At 34.7% G+C, this 21363-nt stretch overlaps 1 protein-coding gene across 4 annotated transcripts in view; it reads right to left on the bottom strand.

Moving 5' to 3' along the window:
- Positions 1 to 8386: 8386 nt before the first annotated feature.
- The window catches only part of LOC136034792 (ankyrin repeat domain-containing protein 16-like), a 152127-nt gene continuing 139150 nt past the window's right edge, over positions 8387 to 21363 (bottom strand). For 2 of the 4 annotated variants that reach the window (XM_065716205.1, XM_065716206.1), the window contains exons 4-7: positions 20265 to 20522; positions 17976 to 18181; positions 12556 to 12733; positions 8387 to 8607 (exon numbers count right to left, since the gene is read on the bottom strand). In XM_065716205.1, coding sequence (XP_065572277.1) covers positions 8531 to 8607; positions 12556 to 12733; positions 17976 to 18181; positions 20265 to 20522 — 719 coding nt within the window. In that variant the 3' untranslated portion in view covers positions 8387 to 8530. The remainder of the gene's footprint in view (positions 8608 to 12555; positions 12734 to 17975; positions 18182 to 20264; positions 20523 to 21363) is intronic. The other 2 variants (XM_065716207.1, XM_065716208.1) reach the window with 1 other exon arrangement.

Raw genomic sequence — 21363 nt, 5'->3', positions numbered from 1 at the left:
GCCGGAAGACACGGGCCGTAATGTCATGCCTATGAACCGCCGATTGTCCTTGAAGTAAAAGCTGCAGTATCTCGTCCCAAGATTGATTACATGTAAATGTAATAAATAAATCTGGACGACCATAGAGACGAACATACGCAATAGCATCTTGAGCATATTCATGCATATGACGGGGACTGCCAGCATATGACGAAGGTAAAATTGTTAATCTTCCAACGTTTGTGGTATTACCGTCATTTATAACTGCATCTCGCAAATGAATATATTGTTCAGAGCGGAGCTTGGTCTGATTCAGGCGGATATATAGCAAACGTTCTGATTCAATTTTAGCATACATATCAACGACGAATTGGTGAAACAATTCACGGCATTTCAAAATATAATTTTCTTCATCCTGCCGAATCATTAGTCTATAGGAATAATAATGCATTGCACTGCATTTATTATTCATTTCTTTGTTAGTGGCTGGATTCATCAATTTAATATTAAAGTGATAGCCGTCGGCTCCATCCCAAAAAATGATAGGATATTGTAGGGCATCGTAGCATCGATGAGTTTCAGCAATTCTTAACAATTGAGCGTTTCGCTTATGAAGAATAATATCTCGAGGTAAAAACTGATCACCGACCATAACGATTGCCACTTCGTCGATAGTTGGAGCATTGTATCTACGCACATGTTGGCCAGGAGGCGTTTTGTCAGCGGAAATAACAATTTTATGCGTATCAGTAGGCATCAAATCGATGGCTGTTTTGAACAGACGCACTAAATTATTATTTTCGTGGAAAAGATGTTGCAATTGGGAAACGATTGTCCTTTCAACGTTGGGAGAAATTTCGCAACGTGCATTCAATTCAGAATTTCTATCACTGATGAAGTACAATTGTAAAAATTTATGATTCTCGCCTGAGAATGGTAGAAGGGACCCTGCTCTATGATAAATTTGCCCTTTTACTTTGAAAGTAGACATAAATTGATCTGGATTTTCGATTTGGGCTCCAAACGACGTCATTTGGAAACATGAGTTGTATTTTCTGATTTTGGACAAAAAACGCTTAGATTCTGATGTAGTTCCAGTAAGGAAAGTCTTCAATGGCTCTGGTGGTGCAGCCAATAGAGGAAGTTTAACTTTTCCTGAGGCGCAACACATTCCCATTGTTTCACCATTGAATTTCAAGGCCTTGCAATAGGGACAAATTTTAGACATTGTCCCGATTTGAACACATCTACTCAAGCTATAATCATCGACTGGGTTGTACCTGAATGCCAGGCGATAACTTTCAGGTTGCTCTGATTCCTCGGCACGCTTTCTTTTCTTACTTTCTCTATCAGCTGCAAGCCTGATTTCTTGCTGTTCTTGTGATTCCTCGGCACGCTTTCTTTTCTTACTTTCTCTATCAGCAGCAAGCCTGATTTCTTGCTGTTCTTGCAATTCCTCGGCACGCCTTCTTTTTTCACTTTCTCTTTTAGCAGCAAGTCTGCTTCCGCGTTGCTCTGGTAGTTCCTCGGCACGCTTTCTGTTCTTTCTTTCTCTATCAGCCTCAAGCCTGTTTCCTTGCTGTTCTTTTGATTCCTCGGCACGCTTTCTGTTCTTTCTTTCTCTATCAGCCTCAAGCCTGTTTCCTTGCTGTTCTTTTGATTCCTCGGCACGCCTTCTTTTTTCACTTTCTCTTTTAGCAGCAAGTCTGCTTTCGCGTTGCTCTGGTAGTTCCTCGGCACGCTTTCTTTTCTGACTTTCTCTATCAGCAGCAAGTTTTTTGGCATAGACTCTTTGAGCATCTTCATCGGCTTTTGCCATGGTAAGTTCATCAGTCATTGTAAACTTAAACATTAATAGATTTCTACGTGAACATATGTCTTAAATATCTTGAATGACGTCACCGTCAAAGCAAAAATGACGACAACTAATTTCATGACGTCAGTCAACACAGAAACATGACGTCACCTGATCCACAGACAGACACACAGACAGACAACTTTTTTTATATATATATATATATATATATATATATATATATATATATATATATATATATATATATATATATATATATATATATATATTGACGTCATACTTAGTGACAGACAAACGGACAGACGGACAGTACATTTTTATTTATATCTATCTATACTAGCTGAAGCCAGGTGGCTTCGCCACCTGGCCCCAGCTAGCGGCACGCGGTAGGCTTCTATATATGGATTCTCATTGTCCCTTGTATTTTAACCGCACAAAATTTGCTGTCTTTTCGTATTGAAGTTTTTTCAAAGATATTTGATTATTAAAACAAATCCAATTTATAACAATAACAATAATTTATAACTACTAAGCTTCAAACTTTTAGTTTTCTCTTTTAAGATTTTTGAATTACTTTAATCCATTGTCAAAATATATTCAAATATTTTTGCAATTACCAGTATTTACTCTGTAAATAGTTTTAAATAGTTTTTTCACTAGCAGAGTTGACAAAACTTTTTTTTGCATGAACTTTGCATTTCCCCAGAAAAATTCCCAGTTTTACTTACAGAAGCTCCCTTTAACCCAGAAGCAAAAAGAAACAAAATAATTAAAATATTGTTTGAAAAATTTAAAATTCTACAATTAAGAGTAGAAAAGGTTCCTACCCTTTTCCTTTTACAAATGAGGAAGAAAACTGCGTCTTGGTGACGATGTCACATATGTCACACCAATCTACAACGGTAATATCCTTTTATCCTTGCGACGCGTGGAATCGAACCTGGGAATCTTCATTTTGAAGGTGAGGAATCGTCCAGTACGCCATCGCAAGGTATTTAATATTTTTGTTGGCTTGTAAAAAGGATAATATAATACTGTACATATAATACTATAATATATCTATCTCAATATATATATAAATAAGTTGTAAGTATGTCCGTTACACTATCTATATATATCAAAATAAGTTGTATGTATTTTTGTTTGAGGGTTTGCATATGACTTTTGAAAAATAAAGAAGAAAAAGAAAACTAAAAAAAGAAAAAAAGGTAAAAAACTACAAATAAAAAAAGCTAAAAAAAACTAAAAAAGCTAAAAAACTAAAAAAAAGAAAAAAGAAAAAAATTAACAAACCTCTTCAGGATTTGGGAATGCCTTCACCTAATGGTAACGCTGCATTTTCGACATGTGTATAATGGGATCGTGAACAAAGTTTCAACACGAATGATCTATTGTCGTATGTAAAAAAAATACTTCAGATCGGAGGGCCTTATGTGATTGGAAGTCGAAAGTTTTAGCTCTCCTTTTAAGAGTGAAAAGTGAGTGGAAGGTAACCATTCCCCTCCCTCCTCCAAGCCTTTAATTCCTCCAAACATATCCAATCTAGATTTTAAGAGAAAAAATTTTAACATCCACTTATCGCTTAATTGGGGATATGAATTTGCCCACGGTCCTCAGGGCAACTCGTTCATTTTTTAAATAATGTATACGTTATTGAGAAACGTATGTATTGTGTACCTTACTTTCCAAAAAGACGAAGGGCATTTGGTTGAGCCTTTCAGAAAATGTTGAAAAAAGTGTTGAACTAAATCAAAACACGTTATATGTATATGGGTTTTCAATAGGACGTAACTCAAGAACGATTGAATATATTGATTTGGAACTTTCGGGAAATGATATTTGCATGCTACCACTTCTACTAAAACCACCCCTACTGCTAAATCATCACTACTACCACCACACTACTGTATTTACAATAATGAGGAAAAATTCAAATCAAATCAAAAAACGCTATGTGCATGTGCACTGTCAAAAGAGCTTATCTCAAGAATCGACTTGGGTAATAAATCAGGACTTTCAGAGAATGCTTAAAGGGGAAGATCATCTGACCAAAAGCCAATATTTGGACGCTACTACTAATACTACTATCACTGATACGTTTACTACTACTACTACTTCTACTACTACTTCTATTGCAACTTCTTGTTAGGCTAAGAGCAATGAGATGAAAATTTATAGAAGTATATGAAAATTCATGTTATCAATAGGATATTTCAGCAATGTCATAGCCAGGACTAATTGTAGTAGGTTGAAACTTCCAGTACTTGATGAAGAAGATGTTCAACTGACCAAAAGACAATAAGCTAATACTACTTCTTCTGCTAGGACTACAGCTATTGCTGTTATTACTACTACTAGTAATGCAAATACTACTACTCATACTACAATTACAACTATGCCTAATTGCATGAAGGTTAAATTTTGAAGGAATATTGAGGGTTGGAGGTGAAATGAATCACAACACACTTTCTGTATGTTGGTTTTAAAAAGGGCGTAACAGCAATACCTTAGGAACAGTTTAGTGTGTGAAGCTGAAACTAACAGGGCTTGTGGTGGAGGATCTTGAACTAACCAAAAGGAAAATTTTGTATTCTAATGCTACTGCTTCTGCTCATACTACTACTTTTGCTGCTATTATTACTACTTCTTCTTCTACTAATGCCACTAAAGCTAACGCTAATATCATTAATTATACTTCTTCTACCACTACTGTTGTTATTAAGACCAAGAGTATTAAGGCAAAATTTTCGAATATATTGAAACTCTATGAAACTAAATCGATTCACACACTCCCCATACACATTGTCAAGAGGACGCATCAGAAATGCTTCAGGAACGGTTGATGGCACTATGTTGAAATTTTCAGCATGTGTTAAATGCGCATACTGCTAGTTTTGCCATTACAACTATTGCTGCTACCCAAGCTAAAAGCATTAAGGTGAAATTTTTAAAACATTTTTAGGCGGATGTTAAACTAAATCAAAACAAACTATGAACTTAAAAGGGTAAGTTATGTATACGACCTGTAAGGGTAAGGCACTACGTGTATACTATTAATGCAACCACCACAATTAAGGAAACTCATGACACTAAGGGTGTTAAGGTGAAATTTTTAGGGGAGTTTCAATTAAGAAAAAAATTTATGTTCATGCAGGTTTTCAAAAGGCCATATAAGCAATATGTAACGCAGCACAGCTCAACAATAGCTAGAAATATCATTGAAACTTATATGAGGCAAATTCGGTTCAAAATCAACAGTTTTAGTGTCCCTTTTAAGAGTAAAAACATAATGAAGGACAAGGAGCCTTTTTCCCAAGCTGATTCCATTTCCAAACACATTCAGTCAACATTTTGAGATAACCATTTTGTTCAGCCTAGTAGAACGGTCCAGCAACTCTACCTCTAGGGATTTTGGGTATCTCAATCCCTCATAATTATACAATGAATCCAATATTTTTTTAAACAATACGTTGCTCTAAAACTAAATCCAAAACCACTGTTTGTATGGTTACCCATAAGACACCTCAGGAATATCTCTAGAACGACTGGGGGTATTAAGTTGGAAGTCTTATGCTAAAACTATTGCTACTTCTTCTCCTACAATTTAAATATATCAAAAGATTATTTGTGTATCCAGGTAGTCAAAGAGTACAAATAGAATGTCTTGGGAATGGCATTAAGTTTTATTTTTCAGGTCAACTTGAAGAGGAATAAAGTTAAATTTAATAATACTATTTGTGTCAGGATTAAAAGCTGTTGAAAAAGTTTCTTCAACATATAACTAGCAAGGAAAACTAGGGATATAAAAACGAACATATATAAAAAAAATACATAGGAAAGGACTATGTCAATAAAAACAAACAGAAATTAATTAAAAAACTTTTTCCAAAAAAAAGTTTTTCTTGGAAATTAAAGAGCTCCATTAAGCCGAAAGTGAGCAGAAATGAATTCAAATAATCTTTCAAGTGAAATGCTACCATAAATCACCATCAATAAATTAATGAAAAGAAGGCATGGGGGTTGTCAGTCCTACTAGTGTTAATTTTTCCTCGTTAGGTTTGACTCGGTTTTTTATTGTAGTTTCTGTTCCTTTTTCAGCGTAATTTATTTATTGATAGTTATTTGTAGTAGTTTTACGCTTGGAAGATTATTTGAATTTGTTAGACCCTTAAGGTCCGAACCAGCAGTGCTGATCTCTGTCTTAAGGCCCTTCAGCCAGGAAATGGTATGAGCGGGGGAGAGAGAGCCAGCCATCAGTGCTTTTGTACACCCTTCCTTTTTACCATTCCCAGATTTCTCCAGGTACCCATTTAGAGCTGGTTCGGCTCTGGCTGAGCTTACAGAGTCACGCCACTGACCTCCATCCCAAACCAAATAATTGGGTGCACCAAGATTCGAACCCTCGCCCTGTCAGAAAAAGGATCATAAATCTAGTGCACCAATTCACTCGGGTAGGACGGCCGAGTATGGTCCGGTTGGTCAGTCACGAAGGTGCTGAGATAGTCTTGATCTGGGAAAATGTTCCTATAGAAATGGTATTTTCTAGTTTTGGAACCCGCTAGCTTGTTTTCCATTATGAAATCTCTAGGAAAAGCGATTCCAATGTCATTAATGGTAATTCTTGTTTGGGTTCGAAATGATCAACGAGTTAGTGGCTTTTTTGTAACATTGCTTCAATGGCCTCTAAACAGTAACATCGAGAGGCTGCAGCTCTTGACAACAATACAATTGAAGCGTAAAGACGTCAATGCCGTTTTCTCTGCAGTGATTAGCCACGCTCAATGATACATGTGAATCATGGTTATCCATAATCAGCAGAATTCGATTTGCGGGTGAGCAACTGGATTGTGAGCCCAGATTGCGTACTATATCTGGAACGAAATCCGCTGTCATCCATCCCGACGGCTGGCATTTTCCTGTTCTTCCAAGTGGCGTGCCGTTGAGATAACTTTGAAGCCAGTTCACTTGTGGAAAGAAAAATAAAGGGGCTAGACTGACCAGCTAAGTTGATGCACCCTACAACTGTTACCAGCGTCCCTCGCTCAGCTGAAGTAATACATCCAACTTTTACAACCCTTTCCCTTTTTCTGAAACCATCTTTGAAGTTTTCAGAATGGGGGGTTACTTCAGTCTTACTTTCATTCGGTCGGTACTTGTGCTTTAACAACAACTCTTCTAAATTATTTTTAATTCCCTAACATTCTTCATGTAGAACCTTCTGGCTCTCATAAAGCTTGTCACTTGGGAGTACCGTAGGGAAAGCCCAACACTAATCATAAAGCTATTCATCCAGTATTTTCCTGTACTCTTATTTTCAGTCTAGTTCTTTGGCATCTTCTTCCATTGGGCCTGGGAATATTCATTTGCAATCTAACGTGATTCTTCTTTCGTAAGTCCATGATGCATGTGCTGTGCTGTTATCATATAGTCCTTCAGAAGTGTTTTTTCTATTGCTGAGAATACACTTATGAAGCTGAAGAAGTGAACCCTACCCTGATTTATAAAGTGAACCCTACTGGTTCGGAATCTTCTGTTGTGTTCAGTTTTGCAACTTCTCCTTGTTCCGTTCTTCTTGGCAAACCAACCTCTTTCAAAGCTTGGCGAAGTGGCAAACAAGGTCGCATTGCATAGCAGCTGCTTTCAGAAAGTCCTGGTCATGGAGACCCCGGGTGGTTTTCTTATTATATTTTCCCAATATGTAAAAGAGAAACTTAATATCTTTCTAATTTACAAGCAGAAAAAATAAATACAACACTATATTCACTTCACAAAATACGTAATAGATAATAAATTCAAAAAGCTATCAGATGATAGAAGGCAAGGTGGACCGTTCCATCTTACCTTCTGTCTCTCTGTGGTCCATCTTACCCTAAACCTGATTTTTTGAAATAGTTCAGAATTAAAACAAAATACGACGCTGCGATGAAAAAATGTCATGTCTTAAATGTTCTCCTTGACCCCCAGATTTGTAATAGAAGGTACGAAGGCTTAAAATAGAACATAATAAAAACCAGAAAAAGAAAAGTTCCCTTCAAAAGCCGGTTTCGAAAATTTGAAAACGAATAAAATTTTTGTATCGAAGACAAGATTTACTTAAAGTCAACTTTGCTCCAAAACTTACCCCTAGATGACCGTTGTGTCTAGCTCAACAAGTAATAAAAAGGTAACACTCAATTCGAGTAATGATGAAAGGTTCGTCTTACCCTCGGGTCTGTCTTACCCGATTCTCCCCTACTCAACTAAACTAAGCAACCCCTCAAGCTAGCGAAAACCAAGAACCCAGAATTTGGCGAAGAAAAATTTAGAAGAGTCAAAACTGTTGAGATTGAACGCAAAGCACCCATCTTTGCCTATTTTGAGTTTTCTCAAATTACTGAAATTTAACCAGAGAAAATTAAAGCCATGTGTGAGCGAGAAAGGGAGGAGCCAATCCGAACCCAACCCATTCGCCTAATTCAACTCAACAAAATATACGCAACCAACTCAACACGGAAAGGATTCAAGAGTTTTCAAGTTCAATAGAGCTGGAATAATTTAGTTTCTCTTCTACTTGCCTTCTCAACCTATGAATTCAAGTTTGAAGTTATGAAAAAAGATTTCTTTTGATGTTCTTTTGTGCTCCATTAAAGTTTATTTCTTAGCAAGAATGAATGGACAAATTTACTAGTATCATCATTAATCTTCTGTGAGGCTCACGTAGTGGAAAAGTAGAGCTGCTGCTGAAGAGACACTTTCTCAAGCATTTCGTTCTCTTTCTTTTGTTAATAAAGTCACCACCTGCTTGTAGCCACGGTCAGCTGCAAGGTCAGTAGCTGGAAAAGAAGGTAAAATCCAATAAAAATTGAGGAGAACGTGAACAGAATAATTGCAAATACAACTCTAGCATGTTGTCTATACATGTTGTCAAATGGCCGCATCAGCAGTATATTAAGAACGGCTTAAAGTATTAGAATGAAATTTTCAGAGCATGCTGAGGGGTATTTTTGCTAATGAAATTGCACACCTGCATACTGCAATCACTATTTTTTTGAAAAATTAAATTAAACCAAAAATGAGCAAAAATAAATTTAAATAGTTTTCAAAGCGTAAAACTACCACCTATAAACAAACGAAGCCTAAAATGAATAGATACCACAACAAATAACCAAGTTAAACTTAAAATGAACAAAAACTGAGATGAGTTGGGTTGACCCCTTTCTCCCATGCCTTCTGAAGCCCGGAACAAAATTTGCACATTATTGAAAACAAAATACATTTGAAATTTTTTTTCGCGTTAATGTTTTTTCAGCTTATCAAAGTTAAAAAACTTTAATAAATCAAGAATTACTTAGACGTTGAAGAATAAAAAAATCAGTATATTTATATTAAAGTGTCAATCAAAATTCTTTTGTTGTTTTTCACTTGTTGTTTGTTGTTGTTGTGTGTTGTTAAGATAAGGATATAAGGATTTTTAAATTTTGAAGATTAAGAATTTAAATTAAACAAAGAACGGAATTTCATTATTGTTATTTTATCCACTTAATCAAACGCTTGTTCTTAATGTATAAAACTAAGGACTAAATAGGACTGATGATTAGGACACTCAATAAGCATTAATCTAATAGTATAAATTATTTCAATACGTCTCCTGCCCTTCCTTAAACCAAACGGTTCTTATGCTATTATTATACTGTTATGCTTATACTGTTATGCTTATTATACTGTATTATATGTTATTATACTATTATATTGTTATGCTACCTGGCTGTATCTTCTAGATCTTTGCTAATTTCATTTATGGCCTCATTTTCACACCTCCTAATTTCGTATGTTAGTATCTTTTCTATTTCACTTCCTTTTACTTCATTCTAATATGGTGTATCTTTCACTTTCACAACATTTTCATGCAAATTCTTTCTATCTTCTAAGAGCTTTATCTATTTCCCCTAACATAGCTACATTTACAACTCTCCTCCTGAATATACTTTCTACTACTTCTCAACCTATTTTTGCAATTCAAATTTTAAACTCAGCAGTTTAATTTTTAGTTGTTCCTGGAAACTTCCACTCAAAGTCTCATCCTCGGTTCTACCATTGTCACAAATACCGAGAAAATGGTTACCCTTTCTAAACTTTGGTATTAAATTGACCCTTAACATTACTAGACCAAGATCTTCAGTTTCAATATTAGCAACAGCCTTCCCATAAAGCCTCCCTTTCTTTTATTTAAAATAACTCAATCAAAAAGTTTGGCCTCCTTACCGTCATATGAGCACTAAGTACTATATTAACTTGCCCGCCATATTATGACCAAACATCCTATTCATTTAAACTACACAGTTATGCTTATAAATTGCAACAGTCTATAACTATTGCCAATTTCTGTTTCTGCCATAAATTTACTAAAGCGTGGTTGCCATCTATCTCTATCTCAACCTCCTTCGGCATCAACACACTCTAAAGAAAACGCCATGTTTCAACTAGAGATCATATTTATTTGTTAAAAAATAACTATATGTTAACTAATATCAACAATTTATGTTCAGTAAAAATAATGTTTAACAACCACAGATTCTACGTCCTTTTAGAAAATTTTATTTGGAGAATGATATTGACCGTAGGATTGATTGTTTTTCAAATCTTTTTATTTCAGCCAGTTATTCTGGGTAACACTGCGCTGTCAGTGCCACTAACAGTCTATAATTCTGATTGAGCTCATGTTAGGGCACAAAAATGCATGTCTGTTCAGTTTTCAACATTCTTTGGGCAAGATTCCAATTCCTTATGTTCCTTCAGTAACTTCAAAGTAAACCTTAAATTGATCATCATTGACTCTTAGAAAATAAACGGTACAATTGCAAATATCATCATACATTCCTTTAAATAACAGTGGAAAAAAATTCATTTAGGGACTACTTAGCAACTTGATGGCTAAGGTCATTTCTAAAAAGTATCCCCGATTTTTTTTTTTTTTTACCTTGAAAATACAGGATGATCTGACGACAAAGCCTAAAATAGCAAGTACTTGTCTGTTTGTATGGTTCTATGAATATGCGGCCCTACTACTCAGAGCAATAGCTTATTAATTCTGATACAGGCTGAAATTAAAGATGACCAAAATCAGGGGTATTCATTGCTTTTTTTAGCGATAATAAAATCAATGAAGGATTATAAACAACATAGTAACCCATCTGAATGGCGTCAATCGGGTAATTACTTGTTAAGATGATTTTCAAAACAAAAAGACAACCAATAATATAGATGGATGATAACTGAGGACAGTTATTTTTTGACTTGCTACAACGGAGAAAATTGGGGAACAAATTTCACAAAGGTTCCGCTAATTGGAAGCCCTTGTAGAAACAGAGATAGCTACAATTTTTTTGCTAGGGGTTTTCTTGGTACAAAAATAATAGCAAGTATTGTTAGTTACCATTAACAATACTTGAATCTTGGAATATACCCAGAAAGCCGAAATCTATTCCGTAGCTAAAATAAATAAGAAAAACTATATTTAAATTTCCTTTTTGCGGATATCATAGAGTAAAAATACTGAAAATGATATTAGATGGCGTACCTGTTTCAATATTAGACTTTATAATTTACATTGGTAACTAAGCAATAAGAAATAAAAAGTAGATAAACATAATAGATAATAGTTAACTAATCAAGATAAGATGTAAAATTATATTACACACAATTGTTTTAAATATTTTAATAAAACATTTAAATAAGTCCTTCCCCTGACATGGTTCCGTATCTATTTTGAATATTATAAATCTTTCACTTCGTACAAGTTATCGTAAGCACTTTGCATCTTATTGAAAAAATATCGACTCCTTTTCCTCCTGTGTGGATATCCTTTTCAAAAATTTCAATTTTCATTAGTTATGGCTAAAAAAAAAGATAAATCAAAACTGGTAATAATAAGATATAATTAATTTGTCAAATCGACAAACGTAATAGGTTTATAAACTTCAAAGAGCCTACATAAATAAACTTTGGTAGAAAATAATAAGTAGTTAAAAATATATAATCAGCCAAGTGAAGATTTACCACAAAAAAAATAAGAAAAGATGCTCTTAAATCTCCTCTAAATTGAAAATACGTAAAAATAATAAACTTTATATTAGTAAAATGATTCAAGTCTGAGACTCAATCAGACATGCTGTATATAGTTGCCAGATTTTTCGCAATTGAGAAGTCATCAGCATATTTCATTTAAACTAAACTAGGATCTCTGCCAGTGTTTGCGAAATCCCCAGGATATGACGAAAAGTCACCATTCTAACATGTGATCTGTTTTACACATATAGAGGAGAAATAAGATAGAAGCTAAACCGGGGAAGGCTTTATGGGTCTTGATCTCTCCCATACCTTATGATTTGATACCTTCTATAAAAATTGGTTCACTCAATCGCCAAATATCCTTTGATAAATGAAACGGCAATAAAAGAAAGCCCCAAAACATGCCAGTTGTACGGAGCAAGTATTTGGCCTTCATCTAGGCCAGGTATGGTGTTATGTGCTAATTAGCTAGGTATATAGGTATGTTATTATGGGCTAATTAGCTGCTTGAGTGAAATTTAGGTTTTCAGTTTGAATTAAGTGATTGAAATTGCACAACATAAGAACCAAATTTTGCTCTTTATTAAGATCAATTCTTGGTCTTCAATTTTTCAAATGCATCAAACGATGAAGCCATTTAATAGCTCTTGAATATTACTCGGTTGTTTTTTTTTATAACAGTTTTTTTTGTGAATCAACAAATAGTCTCCTACCTGTTCTGCCTTGATTATCTCGTATGATGTCAGCTCCATGCTGAATAAGATATTTAACAATGTCAACCTCGCCCTCTTTTGCCGAAAAATGCAATGGAGTAGATCCACAGTTGCTTAGGATGTTCGCTGGAATTTTCAAGTCTTCAATTAGAAAGCCCACAGAAGCTTCCGCACCAGCCTATAGAAAAAAGCAAAAAAACATTTATGGGAACACCATTTTGGCAATAGTCTTTAATAGTGTGATAATTAAATAATTATTTCAAAAGTTTGCAATTAATCTGTTTGTTGTTTTCTTTATACTACTACTACTTCTACTAACAACCCACCGCAGAACCAAGCCACCTAAGGTCAACACAGCTACACAAACTACTCCTCCATCCCAGTCTAGTCAAAGCCTCCCTCTTTACACCCTTCCACGAAGTTCCCATTTCCATTAAATCTTTCTTATTACTTCTTCCAAACCCAACTACGGACGACCTGCTTTCCGTTTAGCCCTTGACGGTTGGCCAAAAAAGGGCAATCTTCTTTAACATGCCGTATTTTATCCGCAAGACAAACCCAAGCCATCTCAACCTTTCTCTCATTATAACACTAGAAACCGGGATAAAACAACATTTTTCGTAGAGCCTTCTGTTTCAAATACCCAGCTGGGTACCCAGAACAATTTGTAGGTAATTTCTCTGGAAAATATGTAGCAAATCTTCACCCGGTTCTCGGAGTGCCCATGCTTAAGGACAATATTTGACTACTATCTTCAGTGTAGCTTCTAATATTCTAATCTTGGTTTGCAAACTTATCCCTCTATCCTTCCAAACTTTTTCAACTGTGAAAAACACCCTGAGCCTAGGCTATTCTACTTTTAACATCTTCACTGCTCCCCCACCGGCCTTACTAATAATATTACCATGCTTAGTAAAGCTGTCCTGATCACTGATCAATCTTTTCGTTACCCAACGTAATCTTTACATCTTTACTTATTCCTAGCCTTAGCGACTTAGCCTTCTTAACATTAATTTTTAAACCCATTCTAGCACCATGAACTCGCAAAACCTCTAACAGTTCATTCCTTTAGCTCACATTGTTAATCTCACAACTTGAAAGCACCGCTTTTTATAGGCTTGTAATTGAAATCCAGTAACTGAGAGAAATAAAATTAATTAGATAAGAAAGCGAGTGACATAGAAGAAAAACGGTGACAACCGCAAAAAAAAAAAAATCGACACACCAAAACCTCGCTCTAATTAGGTAAATTAAATAAAAAAACAAGTTTTTTAACTGAAAGTAAGGAGAGACATTAAAACTTAAAACGAACAGAAATTACCCTGTATATGAAAGGGGATGCTCCCTCTTCAACGCCCTGCTCTTTGCACTAAAGTTTGACTCTTTCTCTCAACTCTACTTTTTAAAACAGTAAAAACTTTAGCGTAAAGAGCAAGGTGTTGAATAGAGAGCAACCTCTTTCATATACGGGGTAATTTCTGTTCGTTTTAAGTTTTAATGTCTTTCAGTTAAAAAAAAAGCTTGCTTTTTTTTATTTAGTTTCTGAACCTTTTTTAGTTAATCCATGTTTTGATTTTGGCTTTCCGCAGATGAATAATTCAAGCGAAATTCGCATATTTATTCATTCGGCTAAATGGCTTTCCCATAGTTTTGATCGAATTATTTTGATAAAAAAGGAGGGGGAAGGAGGCCCAGTTGCCCTCCAATATTTTGGGTACTTAAAAAGGCAACTAGAACTTTAAGTTTTTTACGAATGTTTTCATTAGTAAAAGATATACGTAAGTTACGAATTAGCTTACGTAACAAACTTCTATAGTCGTATGTTTTTATCACGTATATGAGAGGGTTTGCCCACTCGTCAACACCTCACTCTTTATACTAAAGCTTAAATTTTGTCCCCTGAATCACAAAGGCCGTAGAATAAACAGTTGAAATTACTAAAAATACATTAGCGTAAAGAGTGAGGTATTAGGAGGAGGTGAACCCCTTATATGCGTATTATTTTCTATTCGTTTTAAGTTTTAATGCTACTTCTTACTTTCAGCTGAAAAAACTTATTCATATTTATTTTTTCATTGTTTAAATAATGCTGGAAAATGCTACGCCCTCTTCATGGAAATCTTCTTCCCCATGACGAAAATTTCCCCATGGAAAGTTTCCCCACAGAACCCCCTCTTCTCAACCCCTCCTCCCAACCGAAAAATCCCCCTGGAAACGTCTGTACACTTCCCAATAACCATTACTGTATGAAAACACTGGTCAAAGTTTGTAACTTGCAGCCCCTCCCACGGGGACTGTGGGGGAGTAAGTCGTCCCCAAAGACATAGTTATAAGGTTTTTTGACTATGCTGAATAAAATGGCTATCTCAGAATTTTGATCCGATGACTTTGGGAAAAAATGAGCGTGGGAGGGGGCCTAGGTGCCCTCCAATTTTTTCGATCACTTGAAAAGGGCACTAGAACTTTTCATTTCCGTTCTAATGAGCCCTCTCACGAAATTCTAGGACTACTGTGTCGATACGATGACACCTGGTAAAAAAACAGCAAAAAACAAAGACAAATAAACACGCATCCGTGATTTTCTTCTGGCAAAAAAATAGAAAATTCCACATTTTTGTAGATGGGAGCTTGGAACTTCTCCAGTGGGGTTCTCTAATACGCCGAGTCTGATGATGTGATTTTCGTTAAGATTCTATGACTTTAGCGGGTGTGTCCCCCTATTTTCTAAAATAGGGCAAGTTTTCTCAGGCTCCTAACTTTTGATGGGTAAGACTAGATTTGATGAAACTTATATATTTAAAATCAGCATTAAAATGCGATTCTTTTGATGTAGCTATTGGTATCAAAATTCCGTTTTTAGAGTTTTGGTTACTATTGAGCCGGGTCACTCCTTACTACAGTTCGTTACCACGAACTGTTTGATTTAGCGATTATACTCACTCCATTTCTAAGCTTAGTAAGAAAATGAATTAAATACATATCGTACAACATTAATCAAAATAGATGAAAATACTGAAAAAATATCTACCCCTGTGTTGATCTCATTTAGAAAGCAAAGTGGTTTTAGTCAAAAGCAATAGGTAATTGCATAAGCATTATAGCATCCGGTACCAACTGCAGATCATTGAAAACTCACTCGGTAGTAAGTATCGGCACTGTTCTGTTCTGTTCTGTTGTTGCTGTTTTTTTGTTGTTTTTTTAAGAAACAGAAAAAAAATAGATAGGGCTTGAATGAAACAGAAAAGGGAAAAAAATATAAGAAAATAAGAGACATGTTTCCGCTGCTGTTTTGTTCTGTTCTGTCCTGTGTTGTTTTTTTTTTTTTTTGTTTTTTTTTTTTTTTGTCAAATAAAAAAAAAACAGTTGTTTAAATATATGTTTCTTTTCAATGGTTAAACCTTAAAAAATAGTAGGTGATAGGGGGCGGTTTAATATCACAAACTTAATAATAGCATCATTTGTTCGAGGTTTAAAATATATCACTTAAAAAAGGCGCTTTTCTAGCATCTTCAAAAATTATCCGGGCAGAGTGCCTTCGCATGAAATAACCGGTGATTGTAAATGCCGATTCACTTGGCACACTAGCAGCAGGTACGCTAAGATGCCGTATAGCGATATCTCCCAGCTCCAGAAAATGTTCTCGTCTTGAGTCCCGAAAGTGAGTGGTCTCCAATCTGAAAACATTAAGTTTTTTCTCTAATTAACTTCCCTTTAGGGTTGCCACATGCCAAGGGCGGGACTTCTCTCTGGTGATACTACTTTTGAGAGAGGGTAGTACCATTTCCCGTCCATTGTTTCCAAAAATATGTTATAATATCATTACCAGGTTTATACGGTTTATACAGCATCTCCTCGAACTTCTCTGATATGCTAGTTATTTGAGACATTTTGATAATGAAACAATTTTTGTCATTGATTTACATAGTCAGCGCAAAATTATGAATAATTAAGCAGAGACCTTAGGTGTTTTGGGGAAGTGCACTGGCCCCGCCCCCGAAGACCATTCGTTGCCTTCCCTCCCATCCTCTTGTTCGGCAGACAACTCAAGCAAAAGCATAAACGAAGAAAAATACAAGTAAAAGGGCACTTCTTAATGCTAATTCAAAATTTTTCGTCCCTTTGCAGCTCAAAACAGCCTTTTAAGGTTAATTATTTCCTAGCAAGTGCGTGTAAGAAACCAGTTACAAGAAAAATACACGTTTTAATGCTATTTTGCACATCTAAACAGTCCTTCGTCCGAAAATTACTTATCTAGGCCATCCAACAAGTTCGTTCTTAACCAAATGTTTTTTTTTTATTCGGAATTTCGACCAAGCTTAAACCCCATGCTTCACAATACTCTCTTAAGTATTCTCTAAAACATATTTTGAAAGGGATATAAATAGAAGGGAAAATTGCTCTTTCTGGAAACTCCTTCAACTTTTTTTCATAGTTGCTAAAAGGGTAAATACTGAGGGTGTGAGTATAGGCCTACCGTAAAAAAAAACAACAAAACTAAATTGGAAGTCAAATTTTATTTTCATTTGTGGACAAAGGGTGGGGGGTCAACTGTAAAATAATTTGTAAAATGTAAAATTTATAAATGTTTGCTAATTTGATTAATAAATTGCCAGAAATTCAAGAAAGTTTGGAGTTATAAGCGGGGTCGAGCTCAAAGCTCCCCTTCTCCTGCCTTCATCTCTAAGCGAATCCAAGCCTATTTATCTTAAAAAAGAAAATGAGTGCTAGTCTACTTTATATACGTCTTTCTGAACTAAATACTATTCAAACATAATAATAATTTCATTTATTTTCAAAAATTTGCTGTCCATTGTTTTTCAGAATCACTTTCAGCTTTTTTGAGGCCTCATTTATTCACTGATAGGGATTTATGTTCGTTTAAGTTTTTTTTCTGCTCGTCTTTGGTTTAATATAGTTTTCCGTTTTTTTTTTTTAAACTCTTTTGGATAAAACCTATTTAATTTAATTTCTGTTCGTTTTTAATTGTCATTTTTTTCGGGAGCGGGGAACGAAATATTTATACAGTATTTTTGGGTATTTCTGCTTAGCAATCAAAGTCTATATTTTTGACACAATTTTGCAACGAATTTTGCTGATCACTTTATCATAGAATTTTGGACTGTTTGTATAAACTGTGAAGCAGTAATTTTTGTTCGTTTCAAGTTCCCTTAAAAAATTGGTTAAAAAAGAGATCTGTGAATTCTCAAATACTTTTGCTTAAACATTTGAGTTACACATGTAGGGGGGAGGTCAAAGCTCAACTATTTTACGCAATTTAGAATCAGGACAAAGAAATTAGTCAGATTCTAATTGCATATTCTAGGATGAAGATTTCCACACCATGCGCCTGATCAAGCAATATCATGCGCTTTTCATATCAACCTATATGAAAAAAAGAAGTTGGTATGAAGAACAAATACCTCGGCTGCCAAATGTAATGCATGTCGGCCTAATTTATCACGTTTGTCCCAGTGAGCCCCTTTAGATATAATAAACTTTGCAGTATCAATATTATTAGCTCGTAAAGCATCATGGAGTGGGGTAATGCCACAATGATCTTCAACGTCAACGTCGAGGTTTTCAGCACCATACAGTAGCATTGCCAGTGTTTTATGACCATGTAGCGCTAAAAAAAAACAAAAAACTATTTAATTATTTCCTGGCGAGATATCGCCTCAACGAAAAGCTATAACAGGAGATTTATTTTTCTATAGAGAAATTTATCATGAGGGAGAAGAATTTCCATGAAGAGGCTGCAGGATTTTCTAGCATTATTTAAAAAAAAAACAATGAGAAAATAAATGTAAAAAACTTTTTCATCTGGAAGTAAGGAGCAGCATTAAAACCTAAAAGGAAAAGAAATTATTACGTAAATAAGGGGGGTTCATCTCCTCCACAATACCTCGCTCTTCACGCAAAAGTATCTTTAGTAATTTCAACTATTTATTCTATGGCCTTTGTGATTAGGGGGTCATTCTTAAAGACTTGGGACAAATTCAAGCTTTAGCGTAAAGAGCGAGGTATTGACGAGGGGTGAAGCCCCTCATATGCGTAGTAAAATAATACAAATATAGAAGTTCGTTACGTAAGTTAATTCTTAAGTTACGTATATTTGTTACTAATAAAAACGTTCGTAAAAAAAATGAAAAGTTCTAGTTGCCTTTTTAAGTAACCAAAAATTGGAGGGCAGCTAGGCCTCTTCCCCCATCAGTTTTTACCAAAATGGTCCGATCTAAACTATGAGAAAGCCATTTAGCCGAACAAAAATTAATATGCAAATTTCGTTGTAATTATTCATGCGCTGTGAGCCAAAATCAAAACATACATTAATTCAAAAAAGTTCAGAAATTAAATTAAAAAACAAGTGATTTTAACTGCAAGTCAGGAGCGACATTAAAACTTAAAACGAACAGAAATTATTCTGTATATGAAAGGGTTTGTCCCCTCTCGACGCCTCGGTATTTAAGCTAAAGTTTTTTATTGTTTAAAAAGTAGAGTTGTGAGAAAGAGTCAAACTTTAGCATAAAGAGCCAGGCGTTGAGGAAAGGACAATCCCTTTCATATACGTAACAATTTCTGTTCGTTTCAAGTTTCAATGTTGCTCCTTACTTGCAGTTAAAAAAACTTGTTTTTTTTTATTTAATCATAAATAAAAGGTATCTCAATTTACAGTATTGATCCTTAATATTCTCCTTTAATTTGGTAAATTTCTACTTAGCACATTTTACTTTACTAAAAGTGCTACAGCTGAAATGGGGTGTCGGCACTTTCCCAAGACTTAACTTTCCCAAGACATAGGCAAAGCTATAAATTTCTTTGGATAACATGTAACAAATCCTCTTCCGTATTTCGGAGCACCCGAGCTTAACAATCAAACTTGACTTTTGTCATTACCGTAGCTCCCAACATTCTAATCTTGGTTTGCACCCTTACCTCCCTATTTTTCAAAACTTTTTTCAATTTTGAAAAAAACACCCTTGGCCTTGGCTATTCTACTTTTAACATCTTCACTGCATTCACCGTCTCTACTAACAATTATACTACCTAGGTAAGTGAAGCTGTCCACTTGATAGATATTCTCTTTGCTCAACATTACCTCTTCTCCTTCAGCTATTCTTATCAACTGAGTCTTCTTAACGTTAATTTACAAACTTATTCTTACACCCTGAAGTCATGAAACTTAGTGTGAGAATTGATTCACTTTGCGTACATTTTCATCTAGACTTTTCAAATCATCATTACTATCTAAGTCAAGAAAAGATTTGATTTTCCATTTGGCATTACACTGATAGCAACAAATTTCTATATATTGGACTTCCATAGTCACTTTCAATTTAGCCACATCCTGAGCCCCCCTCCTCCTCTCACATGTCTGGATGTACCCTTAAGATATATCCAAAAATATACTGATTTTGTCAATTTTTGTTCTTTTATGTTTTTAATTGTCATCAAAAGTTAGTTCCTAATACCAAAAAAGACCATTTAAGAAACAAGAAAAAAAGCAGACTTTTGGGGGTGTCAAATTCAGATAATTAATCTTGTACCAAGACTGCTCCCTAAGCAGTTTAAGCTTGTGTTTTTTCAAATTTATTTCCAATTAATACTCTTTTGAGAAATATTAGCAATTTTTTTTTAAAAAAGCTGACATAATCCAGTTAATTAACTTTTGGACGAAGGAAAACCCTTAAAATCGTAAAAAGGGGGTGTACCAATTGTATGAAGGGGTGTTCTTCCATTATTACTTGAAGTTCTCCAAATGAAACGATCAGTAGACATCAAAAACCTTGCAATATTCTCATCTCCTTCACGAGCAGCCAAATGAAACGCAGTCCAACCATCTTTGTTTTTCAACTTTTTATTCGCTCCATTTTCTACTAAAACTTTGACTACCTGTAGATTATCTACTTTTGTGCAAGCAAGCATCAGCGGTGTCCAATCTCCACGCTTCAAGGCATTTACATCACTCCCTGCAATAACAGTAATAAATAGTAATTAACAGGAATTAAACACTTCTAACGGTGGTTAGTAGAAAAATTGACGTAATGAAGGCAAAGAGCAAAGTTTAAATTATCAATAAGAAAATCTGATAAAATTGTATAAATAAATTGATTACTGATAACTCCCCTATATTTGTAGGCCTATGCAAGATAGGTATGCGTTTATTTCATCAAAGAAAAATTACTAAAATTGCAATTACAAACAATAATATGCTGCTCAATTTAGGGACCTAAAATGTTCCTATTCTGCAGCGTCCAAGACCTAAAGTGCATACAAGAAGTCAATACAAGAAATGCATACAGAAGTTGCCTACAAAAAATAGCAGAAATTCAAAACACTTTTATTAATTTGTTCATTAGATTTTAATCTGCAAGTTAAAGTTTTTTAAAAATCGATTTAAAAAAAAATCCGAAGAAGAAGTTTACCCAAGAAAAATTAAAAACAAATTAAACTTACGACCAACAGAGAAAAATTTTCTATAATGACTTAACCTTAAAACTACCAGAAATTACTATTATAGAATAATGAAAACCAAAACCAACAGAAATCAAAATAAAATATCATAGCAAACACAGAAACAACCGTTTCTAATGTAGATGAATAAATATATATTAAAACGATTAAAAGCAAAATTGATCCTAGCCGCTAAAGACCAAAGCCTTTTGCGTCATCTACGTTTTACTGAAAACTATGTGTGTATTCTGCTTTTGTTTTTCAAAACATCAACGACAAAAAAATCACCTAATAATCAAGATGACTGGAAAACAACTATCAAAAATAACCTTAAAAACAACAAGGAGAGGTAAAACT

This window comes from Artemia franciscana, chromosome 13 (assembly GCF_032884065.1).
Source record: "Artemia franciscana chromosome 13, ASM3288406v1, whole genome shotgun sequence".
Taxonomy (NCBI): Eukaryota; Metazoa; Arthropoda; class Branchiopoda; order Anostraca; family Artemiidae; genus Artemia; species Artemia franciscana.
The sequence above is the reverse complement of the archived record's forward strand: the minus strand, read 5'-3'. Positions and strand labels throughout refer to the sequence as shown.